At 58.9% G+C, this 17,931-nt stretch overlaps 4 protein-coding genes across 4 annotated transcripts; all 4 read left to right on the forward strand.

The window, feature by feature from the left end:
• Positions 1 to 2,295: 2,295 nt before the first annotated feature.
• On the forward strand, positions 2,296 to 4,301 carry LOC309802962 (germ cell-less protein-like 1; the record flags this gene model as incomplete). Its single annotated transcript, XM_082618808.1, is given in 3 exon segments — positions 2,296 to 2,574; positions 3,021 to 3,059; positions 3,063 to 4,301. Coding segments are annotated over 3 exon segments (1,557 nt in total).
• Positions 4,302 to 8,135: 3,834 nt separating this feature from the next.
• LOC309802963 (germ cell-less protein-like 1) lies at positions 8,136 to 10,920 on the forward strand (the record flags this gene model as incomplete). The annotated part of the gene is made up of 4 exons (XM_082618809.1): positions 8,136 to 8,294; positions 8,436 to 8,534; positions 8,694 to 9,194; positions 10,348 to 10,920. The coding sequence occupies 4 exons, from the start codon at positions 8,136 to 8,138 to the stop codon at positions 10,918 to 10,920; spliced, it is 1,332 nt and encodes a 443-aa protein (XP_082474935.1).
• Positions 10,921 to 12,753: 1,833 nt separating this feature from the next.
• Positions 12,754 to 14,229, forward strand: LOC309802964 (germ cell-less protein-like 1; the record flags this gene model as incomplete). The annotated part of the gene is given in 2 exon segments (XM_082618810.1): positions 12,754 to 12,987; positions 12,991 to 14,229. Coding segments are annotated over 2 exon segments (1,473 nt in total).
• A 524-nt stretch (positions 14,230 to 14,753) lies between these two features.
• LOC309802965 (germ cell-less protein-like 1) lies at positions 14,754 to 17,538 on the forward strand (the record flags this gene model as incomplete). The annotated part of the gene is made up of 4 exons (XM_082618811.1): positions 14,754 to 14,912; positions 15,054 to 15,152; positions 15,312 to 15,812; positions 16,966 to 17,538. 4 exons carry the CDS (start codon positions 14,754 to 14,756, stop codon positions 17,536 to 17,538), a joined length of 1,332 nt encoding a protein of 443 aa, XP_082474937.1.
• Between the last annotated feature and the right edge of the window lie 393 nt (positions 17,539 to 17,931).

Below are 17,931 nucleotides of genomic sequence, written 5' to 3' on the forward strand. Positions count from 1 at the left end.
CGTCGCCATCCTGGCCACAGCCAGCATGTAGCAGCTGGACGAGGTGATTCGGCAGTGCGGGGAGGTCATGAAAGTGACTGTCCGTGCCCAGACCGTGTGCAGCTACGACTACTCTGCTGAAAGCTACGGGCTCCACACCGTCAGGACCATGTGTCTTCAGTGGCTGCTGGACAACATGATGACCCAGTGTAGCGAGCAGCTAGTGCGAGAAGTCAGCCTGGATCTCATGAAAGAGGTCACTGCCCCTTCAGAGCTCTTGGTGATGGGGGTGGAGATGGACGTGTACACCATGCTGAAAAAGTGGATGTTCTTGCAGCTGCAGCCGACATGGAGGGGCCCGCGCAGGGCCCTATTGCCTGACACCGACTCATGGTTTGCCAGGTCCAGGAGGGATTCGGAGGGCACCCCTTTCCTGGAGACCGAGCAGGGCAGAGCCTTCGTGCCAGGGTTCCAGCAGCTGCGGTTTGCCTACATAATCTGCGACCCGACGTCAGCACGCGTCATCCACCAGCATGCGCTGATCCCTGCCGCTTGGTTGTGTCCAGTGTACAAAGAGAGTTTTCTTGGCCCCCTCTGGGCTAAGCAGACCAGAGAGCTCTGGCCCGTGGACGTCTACGGGTCCGACTCCCAGGGGAACAGCATGCGGTGCGGGGGCCAGCTCCACAGGCACAAGCAATGCGGCTGGCGGTGGGAAGGCTTCAACTTCAGCTGGGACCTGGTGGTGTGCTACGCCAACCAGCACATCATTTTCCGGTACAGCGCGCCCAACAACTCCTACAGCCTCGGGGTCAGCCTACTCGAGCAGAGAAAGGTCGCGTGCCGCCTGCGCCTGTCCTCCGTGGACAGGGATGGGAGAACCGTTTTCAGGAAGGACACAGGATACCAGAGGCTTTCCCTGAGAGAGGATCAAGAGCTAGAGGTAATGAACCTGGAAAACCAATGCGTCGTTTTCCCCATCCATGTGGCCTGTAACTTCCTGTACCTCCACTGAGAGGGGTGTTGCCCAGAGTGAGGACCCGTGCAGTATCTCATGTGGCTTAGCATGGCGTCCTCTGGCGTGACCGTTAGAGCAAACGTCCTAGTACTCAGCAGCACTCTGGGCTGAGCTCGTGCCCGGGCCAACGGCGCCTGGAGAGGAAGCTTGTCCACTGCATCACTGAGGTATAGGCCATGGGAGCACGAAGCAGTCAGATGCCATGGCACTGGTGGGGGCGTGACCCAGAGGAGCCAGGTGCCACTGGTGGGGAGGAGGAGGCAGTAGTGGCAGAAAGAAAGGAACGGAAGGAGAGTGAAGAGGCCAGACCCGCCGCCCGTCAGTGGAGCCACAAGCGGAAAAGAGGCCCAAGGGGGCCGCTCACAAAAAAGCCCCACCGGAAACGTGCTCAAGATCGTCCAGGGTCCGTTTAGGAGGCACTCGTCGTGAGAAGAGAACAGAGCGACGTGCGGATCAGCGCACTGGGGGAAGAGTGGAACTTGCATAGGGTCTACTTGTGCCAGTCAAGGTACTTTGCTAGCATGTTCAGGGGCGCTTGGCGGGAGACAAACATGGATACTATTGAGTCGCAGATGCCTGACGAGAACATTGATCGTGAGGCACTGCACGAGGCTTTCGGTGCCCTGTACCGAGGCTCCATTTTCATCCCACCTGGTCGAGTCGTCGCCATCCTGGCCACAGCCAGCATGTAGCAGCTGGACGAGGTGATTCGGCAGTGCGGGGAGGTCATGAAAGTGACTGTCCGTGCCCAGACCGTGTGCAGCTACGACTACTCTGCTGAAAGCTACGGGCTCCACACCGTCAGGACCATGTGTCTTCAGTGGCTGCTGGACAACATGATGACCCAGTGTAGCGAGCAGCTAGTGCGAGAAGTCAGCCTGGATCTCATGAAAGAGGTCATTGCCTCTTCAGAGCTCTTGGTGATGGGGGTGGAGATGGACGTGTACACCATGCTGAAAAAGTGGATGTTCTTGCAGCTGCAGCCGACATGGAGGGGCCCGCGCATGGCCCTATTGCCTGACACGGACTCATGGTTTGCCAGGTCCAGGAGGGATTCGGAGGGCACCCCTTTCCTGGAGACCGAGCAGGGCAGAGCCTTCGTGCCAGGGTTCCAGCAGCTGCGGTTTGCCTACATAATCTGCGACCCGACGTCAGCACTCGTCATCCACCAGCGTGCGCTGATCCCAGCCGCTAGGTTGTGTCCAGTGTACAAAGAGTGTTTTCTTGGCCCCCTCTGGGCTAAGCAGACCAGAGAGCTCTGGCCCGTGGACGTCTACGGGTCCGACTCCCAGGGGAACAGCATGCGGTGCGGTGGCCAGCTCCACAGGCACAAGCAATGCAGCTGGCGGTGGGAAGGCTTCAACTTCAGCTGGGACCTGGTGGTGTGCTACGCCAACCAGCACATCATTTTCTGGTACAGCGCGCCCAACAACTCCTACAGCCTCGGGGTCAGCCTACTCGAGCAGAGAAAGGTCGCGTGCCGCCTGCGCCTGTCCTCCGTGGACAGGGATGGGAGAGCCGTTTTCAGGAAGGACACAGGATACCAGAGGCTTTCCCTGAGAGAGGATCAAGGGCTAGAGGTAAGGAACCTGGAATACCAATACGTGGTTTTCCCCATCAATGTGGCCTGTAACTTCCTGTACCTCCACTGAGAGGGGTGTTGCCCAGAGTGAGGACCCGTGCAGTATCTCATGTGGCTTAGCATGGCGTCCTCTGGCGAGACCGTTAGAGGAAACGTCCTAGTACTCAGCAGCACTCTGGGCTGAGCTCGTGCCCGGGCCAACGGCGCCTGGAGAGGAAGCTTGTCCACTGCACCACTGAGGTATAGGCCATGGGAGCACGAAGCAGTCAGATGCCATGGCACTGGTGGGGGCGTGACCCAGAGGAGCCAGGTGCCACTGGTGGGGAGGAGGAGGCAGTAGTGGCAGAAAGAAAGGAACGGAAGGAGAGTGAAAAGGCCAGACCCGCCGCTCGTCAGTGGAGCCACAAGCGGAAGAGAGGCCCATGGGGGCCGCTCACAAAAAAGCCCCACCGGAAACGTGCTGAAGATCGTCCAGGGTCCGTTTAGGGGGCACTCGTCCTGAGAGGAGAACAGAGCGACGTGCGGATCAGCGCACTGGGGGAAGAGTGGAACTTACATAGGATCTACTTGTGCCAGTCAAGGTACTTTGCTAGCATGTTCAGGGGCGCCTGGCGGGAGACAAACATGGATACTATTGAGTCGCAGATGCCTGACGAGAACATTGATCGTGAGGCACTGCACGAGGCTTTCGGTGCCCTGGACCGAGGCTCCATTTTCATCCCACCCGGTCGAGTCGTCGCCATCCTGGCCACAGCCAGCATGTTGCAGCTGGACGAGGTGATTCGGCAGTGCGGGGAGGTCATGAAAGTGACTGTCCGTGCCCAGACCGTGTGCAGCTACGACTACTCTGCTGAAAGCTACGGGCTCCACACAGTCAGGACCATGTGTCTTCAGTGGCTGCTGGACAACATGATGACCCAGTGTAGCGAGCAGCTAGTGCGAGAAGTCAGCCTGGATCTCATGAAAGAGGTCACTGCCTCTTCAGAGCTCTTGGTGATGGGGGTGGAGATGGACGTGTACACCATGCTGAAAAAGTGGATGTTCTTGCAGCTGCAGCCGACATGGAGGGGCCCGCGCAGGGCCCTATTGCCTGACACCGACTCATGGTTTGCCAGGTCCAGGAGGGATTCGGAGGGCACCCCTTTCCTGGAGACCGAGCAGGGCAGAGCCTTCGTGCCAGGGTTCCAGCAGCTGCGGTTTGCCTACATAATCTGCGACCCGACGTCAGCACGCGTCATCCACCAGCATGCGCTGATCCCTGCCGCTTGGTTGTGTCCAGTGTACAAAGAGTGTTTTCTTGGCCCCCTCTGGGCTAAGCAGACCAGAGAGCTCTGGCCCGTGGACGTCTACGGGTCCGACTCCCAGGGGAACAGCATGCGGTGCGGGGGCCAGCTCCACAGGCACAAGCAATGCAGCTGGCGGTGGGAAGGCTTCAACTTCAGCTGGGACCTGGTGGTGTGCTACGCCAACCAGCACATCATTTTCTGGTACAGCGCGCCCAACAACTCCTACAGCCTCGGGGTCAGCCTACTCGAGCAGAGAAAGGTCGCGTGCCCCCTGCGCCTGTCCTCCGTGGACAGGGATGGGAGAGCCGTTTTCAGGAAGGACACAGGATACCAGAGGCTTTCCCTGAGAGAGGATCAAGAGCTAGAGGTAATGAACCTGGAAATCCAGTGCGTCGTTTTCCCCATCCATGTGGCCTGTAACTTCCTGTACCTCCACTGAGAGGGGTGTTGCCCAGAGTGAGGACCCGTGCAGTATCTCATGTGGCTTAGCATGGCGTCCTCTGGCGAGACCGTTAGAGCAAACGTCCTAGTACTCAGCAGCACTCTGGGCTGAGCTCGTGCCCGGGCCAAAGGCGCCTGGAGAGGAAGCTTGTCCACTGCACCACTGAGGTATAGGCCATGGGAGCACGAAGCAGTCAGATGCCATGGCACTGGTGGGGGCGTGACCCAGAGGAGCCAGGTGCCACTGGTGGGGAGGAGGAGGCAGTAGTGGCAGAAAGAAAGGAACGGAAGGAGAGTGAAAAGGCCAGACCCGCCGCTCGTCAGTGGAGCCACAAGCGGAAGAGAGGCCCAGGGGGGCCGCTCACAAAAACGCCCCACCGGAAACGTGCTCATGATCGTCCAGGGTCCGTTTAGGAGGCATTCGTCCTGAGAGGAGAACAGAGCGACGTGCGGATCAGCGCACTGGGGGAAGAGTGGAACTTGCATAGGGTCTACTTGTGCCAGTCAAGGTACTTTGCTAGCATGTTCAGGGGCGCTTGGCGGGAGACAAACATGGATACTATTGAGTCGCAGATGCCTGACGAGAACATTGATCGTGAGGCACTGCACGAGGCTTTCGGTGCCCTGTACCGAGGCTCCATTTTCATCCCACCTGGTCGAGTCGTCGCCATCCTGGCCACAGCCAGCATGTAGCAGCTGGACGAGGTGATTCGGCAGTGCGGGGAGGTCATGAAAGTGACTGTCCGTGCCCAGACCGTGTGCAGCTACGACTACTCTGCTGAAAGCTACGGGCTCCACACCGTCAGGACCATGTGTCTTCAGTGGCTGCTGGACAACATGATGACCCAGTGTAGCGAGCAGCTAGTGCGAGAAGTCAGCCTGGATCTCATGAAAGAGGTCATTGCCTCTTCAGAGCTCTTGGTGATGGGGGTGGAGATGGACGTGTACACCATGCTGAAAAAGTGGATGTTCTTGCAGCTGCAGCCGACATGGAGGGGCCCGCGCATGGCCCTATTGCCTGACACGGACTCATGGTTTGCCAGGTCCAGGAGGGATTCGGAGAGCACCCCTTTCCTGGAGACCGAGCAGGGCAGAGCCTTCGTGCCAGGGTTCCAGCAGCTGCGGTTTGCCTACATAATCTGCGACCCGACGTCAGCACTCGTCATCCACCAGCGTGCGCTGATCCCAGCCGCTAGGTTGTGTCCAGTGTACAAAGAGTGTTTTCTTGGCCCCCTATGGGCTAAGCAGACCAGAGAGCTCTGGCCCGTGGACGTCTACGGGTCCGACTCCCAGGGGAACAGCATGCGGTGCGGTGGCCAGCTCCACAGGCACAAGCAATGCAGCTGGCGGTGGGAAGGCTTCAACTTCAGCTGGGACCTGGTGGTGGGCTACGCCAACCAGCACATCATTTTCTGGTACAGCGCGCCCAACAACTCCTACAGCCTCGGGGTCAGCCTACTCGAGCAGAGAAAGGTCGCGTGCCGCCTGCGCCTGTCCTCCGTGGACAGGGATGGGAGAGCCGTTTTCAGGAAGGACACAGGATACCAGAGGCTTTCCCTGAGAGAGGATCAAGGGCTAGAGGTAAGGAACCTGGAATACCAATACGTGGTTTTCCCCATCCATGTGGCCTGTAACTTCCTGTACCTCCACTGAGAGGGGTGTTGCCCAGAGTGAGGACCCGTGCAGTATCTCATGTGGCTTAGCATGGCGTCCTCTGGCGAGACCGTTAGAGGAAACGTCCTAGTACTCAGCAGCACTCTGGGCTGAGCTCGTGCCCGGGCCAACGGCGCCTGGAGAGGAAGCTTGTCCACTGCACCACTGAGGTATAGGCCATGGGAGCACGAAGCAGTCAGATGCCATGGCACTGGTGGGGGCGTGACCCAGAGGAGCCAGGTGCCACTGGTGGGGAGGAGGAGGCAGTAGTGGCAGAAAGAAAGGAACGGAAGGAGAGTGAAAAGGCCAGACCCGCCGCTCGTCAGTGGAGCCACAAGCGGAAGAGAGGCCCATGGGGGCCGCTCACAAAAAAGCCCCACCGGAAACGTGCTCAAGATCGTCCAGGGTCCGTTTAGGGGGCACTCGTCCTGAGAGGAGAACAGAGCGACGTGCGGATCAGCGCACTGGGGGAAGAGTGGAACTTGCATAGGATCTACTTGTGCCAGTCAAGGTACTTTGCTAGCATGTTCAGGGGCGCCTGGCGGGAGACAAACATGGATACTATTGAGTCGCAGATGCCTGACGAGAACATTGATCGCGAGGCACTGCACGAGGCTTTCGGTGCCCTGGACCGAGGCTCCGTTTTCATCCCACCCGGTCGAGTCGTCGCCATCCTGGCCACAGCCAGCATGTTGCAGCTGGACGAGGTGATTCGGCAGTGCGGGGAGGTCATGAAAGTGACTGTCCGTGCCCAGACCGTGTGCAGCTACGACTACTCTGCTGAAAGCTACGGGCTCCACACAGTCAGGACCATGTGTCTTCAGTGGCTGCTGGACAACATGATGACCCAGTGTAGCGAGCAGCTAGTGCGAGAAGTCAGCCTGGATCTCATGAAAGAGGTCACTGCCTCTTCAGAGCTCTTGGTGATGGGGGTGGAGATGGACGTGTACACCATGCTGAAAAAGTGGATGTTCTTGCAGCTGCAGCCGACATGGAGGGGCCCGCGCAGGGCCCTATTGCCTGACACCGACTCATGGTTTGCCAGGTCCAGGAGGGATTCGGAGGGCACCCCTTTCCTGGAGACCGAGCAGGGCAGAGCCTTCGTGCCAGGGTTCCAGCAGCTGCGGTTTGCCTACATAATCTGCGACCCGACGTCAGCACGCGTCATCCACCAGCATGCGCTGATCCCTGCCGCTTGGTTGTGTCCAGTGTACAAAGAGTGTTTTCTTGGCCCCCTCTGGGCTAAGCAGACCAGAGAGCTCTGGCCCGTGGACGTCTACGGGTCCGACTCCCAGGGGAACAGCATGCGGTGCGGGGGCCAGCTCCACAGGCACAAGCAATGCAGCTGGCGGTGGGAAGGCTTCAACTTCAGCTGGGACCTGGTGGTGTGCTACGCCAACCAGCACATCATTTTCTGGTACAGCGCGCCCAACAACTCCTACAGCCTCGGGGTCAGCCTACTCGAGCAGAGAAAGGTCGCGTGCCCCCTGCGCCTGTCCTCCGTGGACAGGGATGGGAGAGCCGTTTTCAGGAAGGACACAGGATACCAGAGGCTTTCCCTGAGAGAGGATCAAGAGCTAGAGGTAATGAACCTGGAAATCCAGTGCGTCGTTTTCCCCATCCATGTGGCCTGTAACTTCCTGTACCTCCACTGAGAGGGGTGTTGCCCAGAGTGAGGACCCGTGCAGTATCTCATGTGGCTTAGCATGGCGTCCTCTGGCGAGACCGTTAGAGCAAACGTCCTAGTACTCAGCAGCACTCTGGGCTGAGCTCGTGCCCGGGCCAAAGGCGCCTGGAGAGGAAGCTTGTCCACTGCACCACTGAGGTATAGGCCATGGGAGCACGAAGCAGTCAGATGCCATGGCACTGGTGGGGGCGTGACCCAGAGGAGCCAGGTGCCACTGGTGGGGAGGAGGAGGCAGTAGTGGCAGAAAGAAAGGAACGGAAGGAGAGTGAAAAGGCCAGACCCGCCGCTCGTCAGTGGAGCCACAAGCGGAAGAGAGGCCCAGGGGGGCCGCTCACAAAAACGCCCCACCGGAAACGTGCTCATGATCGTCCAGGGTCCGTTTAGGAGGCATTCGTCCTGAGAGGAGAACAGAGCGACGTGTGGATCAGCGCACTGGGGGAAGAGTGGAACTTGCATAGGATCTACTTGTGCCAGTCAAGGTACTTTGCTAGCATGTTCAGGGGCGCCTGGCGGGAGACAAAGATGGATACTATTGAGTCGCAGATGCCTGACGAGAACATTGATCGCGAGGCACTGCACGAGGCTTTCGGTGCCCTGGACCGAGGCTCCATTTTCATCCCACCCGGTCGAGTCGTCGCCATCCTGGCCACAGCCAGCATGTTGCAGCTGGACGAGGTGATTCGGCAGTGCGGGGAGGTCATGAAAGTGACTGTCCGTGCCCAGACCGTGTGCAGCTACGACTACTCTGCTGAAAGCTACGGGCTCCACACCGTCAGGACCATGTGTCTTCAGTGGCTGCTGGACAACATGATGACCCAGTGTAGCGAGCAGCTAGTGCGAGAAGTCAGCCTGGATCTCATGAAAGAGGTCACTGCCCCTTCAGAGCTCTTGGTGATGGGGGTGGAGATGGACGTGTACACCATGCTGAAAAAGTGGATGTTCTTGCAGCTGCAGCCGACATGGAGGGGCCCGCGCAGGGCCCTATTGCCTGACACCGACTCATGGTTTGCCAGGTCCAGGAGGGATTCGGAGGGCACCCCTTTCCTGGAGACCGAGCAGGGCAGAGCCTTCGTGCCAGGGTTCCAGCAGCTGCGGTTTGCCTACATAATCTGCGACCCGACGTCAGCACGCGTCATCCACCAGCATGCGCTGATCCCTGCCGCTTGGTTGTGTCCAGTGTACAAAGAGAGTTTTCTTGGCCCCCTCTGGGCTAAGCAGACCAGAGAGCTCTGGCCCGTGGACGTCTACGGGTCCGACTCCCAGGGGAACAGCATGCGGTGCGGGGGCCAGCTCCACAGGCACAAGCAATGCGGCTGGCGGTGGGAAGGCTTCAACTTCAGCTGGGACCTGGTGGTGTGCTACGCCAACCAGCACATCATTTTCCGGTACAGCGCGCCCAACAACTCCTACAGCCTCGGGGTCAGCCTACTCGAGCAGAGAAAGGTCGCGTGCCGCCTGCGCCTGTCCTCCGTGGACAGGGATGGGAGAGCCGTTTTCAGGAAGGACACAGGATACCAGAGGCTTTCCCTGAGAGAGGATCAAGAGCTAGAGGTAATGAACCTGGAAAACCAATGCGTCGTTTTCCCCATCCATGTGGCCTGTAACTTCCTGTACCTCCACTGAGAGGGGTGGTGCCCAGAGTGAGGACCCGTGCAGTATCTCATGTGGCTTAGCATGGCGTCCTCTGGCCAGATCATTAGAGCAAACGTCCTAGTACTCAGCAGCACTCTGGGCTGAGCTCGTGCCCGGGCCAACGGCGCCTGGAGAGGAAGCTTGTCCACTGCACCACTGAGGTATAGGCCATGGGAGCACGAAGCAGTCAGATGCCATGTCACTGTTGGGGGCGTGACCCAGAGGAGCCAGGTGCCACTGGTGGGGAGGAGGAGGCAGTAGTGGCAGAAAGAAAGGAACGGAAGGAGAGTGAAAAGGCCAGACCCGCCGCTCGTCAGTGGAGCCACAAGCGGAAGAGAGGCCCAGGGGGGCCGCTCACAAAAACGCCCCACCGGAAACGTGCTCATGATCGTCCAGGGTCCGTTTAGGAGGCATTCGTCCTGAGAGGAGAACAGAGCGACGTGCGGATCAGCGCACTGGGGGAAGAGTGGAACTTGCATAGGGTCTACTTGTGCCAGTCAAGGTACTTTGCTAGCATGTTCAGGGGCGCTTGGCGGGAAACAAAATGGATACTATTGAGTCGCAGATGCCTGACGAGAACATTGATCGTGAGGCACTGCACGAGGCTTTCGGTGCCCTGTACCTAGGCTCCATTTTCATCCAACCCGGTCGAGTCGTCGCCATCCTGGCCACAGCCAGCATGTTGCAGCTGGACGAGGTGATTCGGCAGTGCGGGGAGGTCATGAAAGTGACTGTCCGTGCCCAGACCGTGTGCAGCTACGACTACTCTGCTGAAAGCTACGGGCTCCACACCGTCAGGACCATGTGTCTTCAGTGGCTGCTGGACAACATGATGACCCAGTGTAGCGAGCAGCTAGTGCGAGAAGTCAGCCTGGATCTCATGAAAGAGGTCATTGCCTCTTCAGAGCTCTTGGTGATGGGGGTGGAGATGGACGTGTACACCATGCTGAAAAAGTGGATGTTCTTGCAGCTGCAGCCGACATGGAGGGGCCCGCGCAGGGCCCTATTGCCTGACACCGACTCATGGTTTGCCAGGTCCAGGAGGGATTCGGAGGGCACCCCTTTCCTGGAGACCGAGCAGGGCAGAGCCTTCGTGCAAGTGTTCCAGCAGCTGCGGTTTGCCTACATAATCTGCGACTCGGCGTCAGCACGCGTGATCCACCAGCATGCGCTGATCCCTGCCACTTGGTTGTGTCCAGTGTACAAAGAGAGTTTTCTTGGCCCCCTCTGGGCTAAGCAGACCAGAGAGCTCTGGCCCGTGGACGTCTACGGGTCCGACCCGCAGGGGAACAGCATGCGGTGCGGGGGCCAGCTCCACAGGCACAAGCAATGCGGCTGGCGGTGGGAAGGCTTCAACTTCAGCTGGGACCTGGTGGTGTGCTACGCCAACCAGCACATAATTTTCTGGTACAGCGCGCCCAACAACTCCTACAGCCTCGGGGTCAGCCTACTCGAGCAGAGAAAGGTCGCGTGCCGCCTGCGCCTGTCCTCCGTGGACAGGGATGGGAGAGCCGTTTTAAGGAAGGACACAGGATACCACAGGCTTTCCCTGAGAGAGGATCAAGAGCTAGAGGTAATGAACCTGGAATACCAATACGTGGTTTTCCCCATCCATGTGGCCTATAACTTCCTGTACCTCCACTGAGAGGGGTGTTGCCCAGAGTAAGGACCCGTGCAGTATCTCATGTAGCTTAGCATGGCGTCCTCTGGCGAGATCATTAGAGCAAACGCCCTAGTACTCAGCAGCACTCTGGGCTGAGCTCGTGCCCGGGCCAACGGCGCCTGGAGAGGAAGCTTGTCCACTGCACCACTGAGGTATAGGCCATGGGAGCACGAAGCAGTCAGATGCCATGGCACTGTTGGGGGCGTGACCCAGAGGAGCCAGGTGCCACTGCTGGGGAGGAGGAGGCAGTAGTGGCAGAAAGAAAGGAACGGAAGGAGAGTGAAAAGGCCAGACCCGCCGCTCGTCAGTGGAGCCACAAGCGGAAGAGAGGCCCAGGGGGGCCGCTCACAAAAACGCCCCACCGGAAACGTGCTCATGATCGTCCAGGGTCCGTTTAGGAGGCATTCGTCCTGAGAGGAGAACAGAGCGACGTGTGGATCAGCGCACTGGGGGAAGAGTGGAACTTGCATAGGGTCTACTTGTGCCAGTCAAGGTACTTTGCTAGCATGTTCAGGGGCGCTTGGCGGGAAACAAAATGGATACTATTGAGTCGCAGATGCCTGACGAGAACATTGATCGTGAGGCACTGCACGAGGCTTTCGGTGCCCTGTACCGAGGCTCCATTTTCATCCCACCCGGTCGAGTCGTCGCCATCCTGGCCACAGCCAGCATGTTGCAGCTGGACGAGGTGATTCGGCAGTGCGGGGAGGTCATGAAAGTGACTGTCCGTGCCCAGACCGTGTGCAGCTACGACTACTCTGCTGAAAGCTACGGGCTCCACACCGTCAGGACCATGTGTCTTCAGTGGCTGCTGGACAACATGATGACCCAGTGTAGCGAGCAGCTAGTGCGAGAAGTCAGCCTGGATCTCATGAAAGAGGTCATTGCCTCTTCAGAGCTCTTGGTGATGGGGGTGGAGATGGACGTGTACACCATGCTGAAAAAGTGGATGATCTTGCAGCTGCAGCTGACATAGAGGGGCCCGCACAGGGCCCTATTGCCTGACACCGACTCATGGTTTGCCAGGTCCAGGAGGGATTTGGAGGGCACCCCTTGCCTGGAGACCGAGCAGGGCAGAGCCTTCGTGCCAGGGTTCCAGCAGCTGTGGTTTGCCTACATAATCTGCGACTCGGCGTCAGCATGCGTCATCCACCAGCGTGCGCTGATCCCAGCCGCTTGGTTGTGTCCAGTGTACAAAGAGTGTTTTCTTGGCCCCCTCTGGGCTAAGCAGACCAGAGAGCTCTGGCCCGTGGACGTCTACGGGTCCGACCCGCAGGGGAACAGCATGCGGTGCGGGGGCCAGCTCCACAGGCACAAGCATTGCAGCTGGCGGTGGGAAGGCTTCAACTTCAGCTGGGACCTGGTGGTGTGCTACGCCAACCAGCACATCATTTTCCGGTACAGCGCGCCCAACAACTCCTACAGCCTCGGGGTCAGCCTACTCGAGAAGAGAAAGGTCGCGAGCCGCCTGGGCCTGTCCTCCGTGGACAGGGATGGGAGAGCCGTTTTCAGGAAGGACACAGGATACCAGAGGCTTTCCCTGAGAGAGGATCAAGAGCTAGAGGTAATGAACCTGGGAATCCAGTGCGTCGTTTTCCCCATCCATGTGGCCTGTAACTTCCTGTACCTCCACTGAGAGGGGTGTTGCCCAGAGTGAGGACCCGTGCAGTATCTCATGTGGCTTAGCATATCGTCCTCTGGCGAGATCATTAGAGCAAACGTCCTAGTATTCAGCAGCTCTCTGGGCTGAGCTCGTGCCCGGGCCAACGGCGCCTGGAGAGGAAGCTTGTCCACTGCACCACTGAGGTATAGGCCATGGGAGCACGAAGCAGTCAGATGCCATGGCACTGTTGGGGGCGTGACCCAGAGGAGCCAGGTGCCACTGGTGGGGAGGAGGAGGCAGTAGTGGCAGAAGGAAAGGAACGGAAGGAGAGTGAAAAGGCCAGACCCGCCGCTCATCAGTGGAGCCACAAGCGGAAGAGAGGCCCAAGGGGGCCGCTCACAAAAAAGCCCCACCGGAAACGTGCTCAAGATCGTCCAGGGTCCGTTTAGGAGGCACTCGTCCTGAGAGGAGAACAGAGCGACGTGCGGATCAGCGCACTGGGGGAAGAGTGGAACTTGCATAGGGTCTACTTGTGCCAGTCAAGGTACTTTGCTAGCATGTTCAGGGGCGCCTGGCGGGAGACAAACATGGATACTATTGAGTCGCAGATGCCTGACGAGAACATTGATCGCGAGGCACTGCACGAGGCTTTCGGTGCCCTGGACCGAGGCTCCGTTTTCATCCCACCCGGTCGAGTCGTCGCCATCCTGGCCACAGCCAGCATGTTGCAGCTGGACGAGGTGATTCGGCAGTGCGGGGAGGTCATGAAAGTGACTGTCCGTGCCCAGACCGTGTGCAGCTACGACTACTCTGCTGAAAGCTACGGGCTCCACACAGTCAGGACCATGTGTCTTCAGTGGCTGCTGGACAACATGATGACCCAGTGTAGCGAGCAGCTAGTGCGAGAAGTCAGCCTGGATCTCATGAAAGAGGTCACTGCCTCTTCAGAGCTCTTGGTGATGGGGGTGGAGATGGACGTGTACACCATGCTGAAAAAGTGGATGTTCTTGCAGCTGCAGCCGACATGGAGGGGCCCGCGCAGGGCCCTATTGCCTGACACCGACTCATGGTTTGCCAGGTCCAGGAGGGATTCGGAGGGCACCCCTTTCCTGGAGACCGAGCAGGGCAGAGCCTTCGTGCCAGGGTTCCAGCAGCTGCGGTTTGCCTACATAATCTGCGACCCGACGTCAGCACGCGTCATCCACCAGCATGCGCTGATCCCTGCCGCTTGGTTGTGTCCAGTGTACAAAGAGTGTTTTCTTGGCCCCCTCTGGGCTAAGCAGACCAGAGAGCTCTGGCCCGTGGACGTCTACGGGTCCGACTCCCAGGGGAACAGCATGCGGTGCGGGGGCCAGCTCCACAGGCACAAGCAATGCAGCTGGCGGTGGGAAGGCTTCAACTTCAGCTGGGACCTGGTGGTGTGCTACGCCAACCAGCACATCATTTTCTGGTACAGCGCGCCCAACAACTCCTACAGCCTCGGGGTCAGCCTACTCGAGCAGAGAAAGGTCGCGTGCCCCCTGCGCCTGTCCTCCGTGGACAGGGATGGGAGAGCCGTTTTCAGGAAGGACACAGGATACCAGAGGCTTTCCCTGAGAGAGGATCAAGAGCTAGAGGTAATGAACCTGGAAATCCAGTGCGTCGTTTTCCCCATCCATGTGGCCTGTAACTTCCTGTACCTCCACTGAGAGGGGTGTTGCCCAGAGTGAGGACCCGTGCAGTATCTCATGTGGCTTAGCATGGCGTCCTCTGGCGAGACCGTTAGAGCAAACGTCCTAGTACTCAGCAGCACTCTGGGCTGAGCTCGTGCCCGGGCCAAAGGCGCCTGGAGAGGAAGCTTGTCCACTGCACCACTGAGGTATAGGCCATGGGAGCACGAAGCAGTCAGATGCCATGGCACTGGTGGGGGCGTGACCCAGAGGAGCCAGGTGCCACTGGTGGGGAGGAGGAGGCAGTAGTGGCAGAAAGAAAGGAACGGAAGGAGAGTGAAAAGGCCAGACCCGCCGCTCGTCAGTGGAGCCACAAGCGGAAGAGAGGCCCAGGGGGGCCGCTCACAAAAACGCCCCACCGGAAACGTGCTCATGATCGTCCAGGGTCCGTTTAGGAGGCATTCGTCCTGAGAGGAGAACAGAGCGACGTGTGGATCAGCGCACTGGGGGAAGAGTGGAACTTGCATAGGATCTACTTGTGCCAGTCAAGGTACTTTGCTAGCATGTTCAGGGGCGCCTGGCGGGAGACAAAGATGGATACTATTGAGTCGCAGATGCCTGACGAGAACATTGATCGCGAGGCACTGCACGAGGCTTTCGGTGCCCTGGACCGAGGCTCCATTTTCATCCCACCCGGTCGAGTCGTCGCCATCCTGGCCACAGCCAGCATGTTGCAGCTGGACGAGGTGATTCGGCAGTGCGGGGAGGTCATGAAAGTGACTGTCCGTGCCCAGACCGTGTGCAGCTACGACTACTCTGCTGAAAGCTACGGGCTCCACACCGTCAGGACCATGTGTCTTCAGTGGCTGCTGGACAACATGATGACCCAGTGTAGCGAGCAGCTAGTGCGAGAAGTCAGCCTGGATCTCATGAAAGAGGTCACTGCCCCTTCAGAGCTCTTGGTGATGGGGGTGGAGATGGACGTGTACACCATGCTGAAAAAGTGGATGTTCTTGCAGCTGCAGCCGACATGGAGGGGCCCGCGCAGGGCCCTATTGCCTGACACCGACTCATGGTTTGCCAGGTCCAGGAGGGATTCGGAGGGCACCCCTTTCCTGGAGACCGAGCAGGGCAGAGCCTTCGTGCCAGGGTTCCAGCAGCTGCGGTTTGCCTACATAATCTGCGACCCGACGTCAGCACGCGTCATCCACCAGCATGCGCTGATCCCTGCCGCTTGGTTGTGTCCAGTGTACAAAGAGAGTTTTCTTGGCCCCCTCTGGGCTAAGCAGACCAGAGAGCTCTGGCCCGTGGACGTCTACGGGTCCGACTCCCAGGGGAACAGCATGCGGTGCGGGGGCCAGCTCCACAGGCACAAGCAATGCGGCTGGCGGTGGGAAGGCTTCAACTTCAGCTGGGACCTGGTGGTGTGCTACGCCAACCAGCACATCATTTTCCGGTACAGCGCGCCCAACAACTCCTACAGCCTCGGGGTCAGCCTACTCGAGCAGAGAAAGGTCGCGTGCCGCCTGCGCCTGTCCTCCGTGGACAGGGATGGGAGAGCCGTTTTCAGGAAGGACACAGGATACCAGAGGCTTTCCCTGAGAGAGGATCAAGAGCTAGAGGTAATGAACCTGGAAAACCAATGCGTCGTTTTCCCCATCCATGTGGCCTGTAACTTCCTGTACCTCCACTGAGAGGGGTGGTGCCCAGAGTGAGGACCCGTGCAGTATCTCATGTGGCTTAGCATGGCGTCCTCTGGCCAGATCATTAGAGCAAACGTCCTAGTACTCAGCAGCACTCTGGGCTGAGCTCGTGCCCGGGCCAACGGCGCCTGGAGAGGAAGCTTGTCCACTGCACCACTGAGGTATAGGCCATGGGAGCACGAAGCAGTCAGATGCCATGTCACTGTTGGGGGCGTGACCCAGAGGAGCCAGGTGCCACTGGTGGGGAGGAGGAGGCAGTAGTGGCAGAAAGAAAGGAACGGAAGGAGAGTGAAAAGGCCAGACCCGCCGCTCGTCAGTGGAGCCACAAGCGGAAGAGAGGCCCAGGGGGGCCGCTCACAAAAACGCCCCACCGGAAACGTGCTCATGATCGTCCAGGGTCCGTTTAGGAGGCATTCGTCCTGAGAGGAGAACAGAGCGACGTGCGGATCAGCGCACTGGGGGAAGAGTGGAACTTGCATAGGGTCTACTTGTGCCAGTCAAGGTACTTTGCTAGCATGTTCAGGGGCGCTTGGCGGGAAACAAAATGGATACTATTGAGTCGCAGATGCCTGACGAGAACATTGATCGTGAGGCACTGCACGAGGCTTTCGGTGCCCTGTACCTAGGCTCCATTTTCATCCAACCCGGTCGAGTCGTCGCCATCCTGGCCACAGCCAGCATGTTGCAGCTGGACGAGGTGATTCGGCAGTGCGGGGAGGTCATGAAAGTGACTGTCCGTGCCCAGACCGTGTGCAGCTACGACTACTCTGCTGAAAGCTACGGGCTCCACACCGTCAGGACCATGTGTCTTCAGTGGCTGCTGGACAACATGATGACCCAGTGTAGCGAGCAGCTAGTGCGAGAAGTCAGCCTGGATCTCATGAAAGAGGTCATTGCCTCTTCAGAGCTCTTGGTGATGGGGGTGGAGATGGACGTGTACACCATGCTGAAAAAGTGGATGTTCTTGCAGCTGCAGCCGACATGGAGGGGCCCGCGCAGGGCCCTATTGCCTGACACCGACTCATGGTTTGCCAGGTCCAGGAGGGATTCGGAGGGCACCCCTTTCCTGGAGACCGAGCAGGGCAGAGCCTTCGTGCAAGTGTTCCAGCAGCTGCGGTTTGCCTACATAATCTGCGACTCGGCGTCAGCACGCGTGATCCACCAGCATGCGCTGATCCCTGCCACTTGGTTGTGTCCAGTGTACAAAGAGAGTTTTCTTGGCCCCCTCTGGGCTAAGCAGACCAGAGAGCTCTGGCCCGTGGACGTCTACGGGTCCGACCCGCAGGGGAACAGCATGCGGTGCGGGGGCCAGCTCCACAGGCACAAGCAATGCGGCTGGCGGTGGGAAGGCTTCAACTTCAGCTGGGACCTGGTGGTGTGCTACGCCAACCAGCACATAATTTTCTGGTACAGCGCGCCCAACAACTCCTACAGCCTCGGGGTCAGCCTACTCGAGCAGAGAAAGGTCGCGTGCCGCCTGCGCCTGTCCTCCGTGGACAGGGATGGGAGAGCCGTTTTAAGGAAGGACACAGGATACCACAGGCTTTCCCTGAGAGAGGATCAAGAGCTAGAGGTAATGAACCTGGAATACCAATACGTGGTTTTCCCCATCCATGTGGCCTATAACTTCCTGTACCTCCACTGAGAGGGGTGTTGCCCAGAGTAAGGACCCGTGCAGTATCTCATGTAGCTTAGCATGGCGTCCTCTGGCGAGATCATTAGAGCAAACGCCCTAGTACTCAGCAGCACTCTGGGCTGAGCTCGTGCCCGGGCCAACGGCGCCTGGAGAGGAAGCTTGTCCACTGCACCACTGAGGTATAGGCCATGGGAGCACGAAGCAGTCAGATGCCATGGCACTGTTGGGGGCGTGACCCAGAGGAGCCAGGTGCCACTGCTGGGGAGGAGGAGGCAGTAGTGGCAGAAAGAAAGGAACGGAAGGAGAGTGAAAAGGCCAGACCCGCCGCTCGTCAGTGGAGCCACAAGCGGAAGAGAGGCCCAGGGGGGCCGCTCACAAAAACGCCCCACCGGAAACGTGCTC

The sequence above is a fragment of the Mesoplodon mirus genome (assembly GCF_964341445.2).
Source record: "Mesoplodon mirus genome assembly, chromosome: 4".
NCBI lineage: Eukaryota > Metazoa > Chordata > Mammalia > Artiodactyla > Ziphiidae > Mesoplodon > Mesoplodon mirus.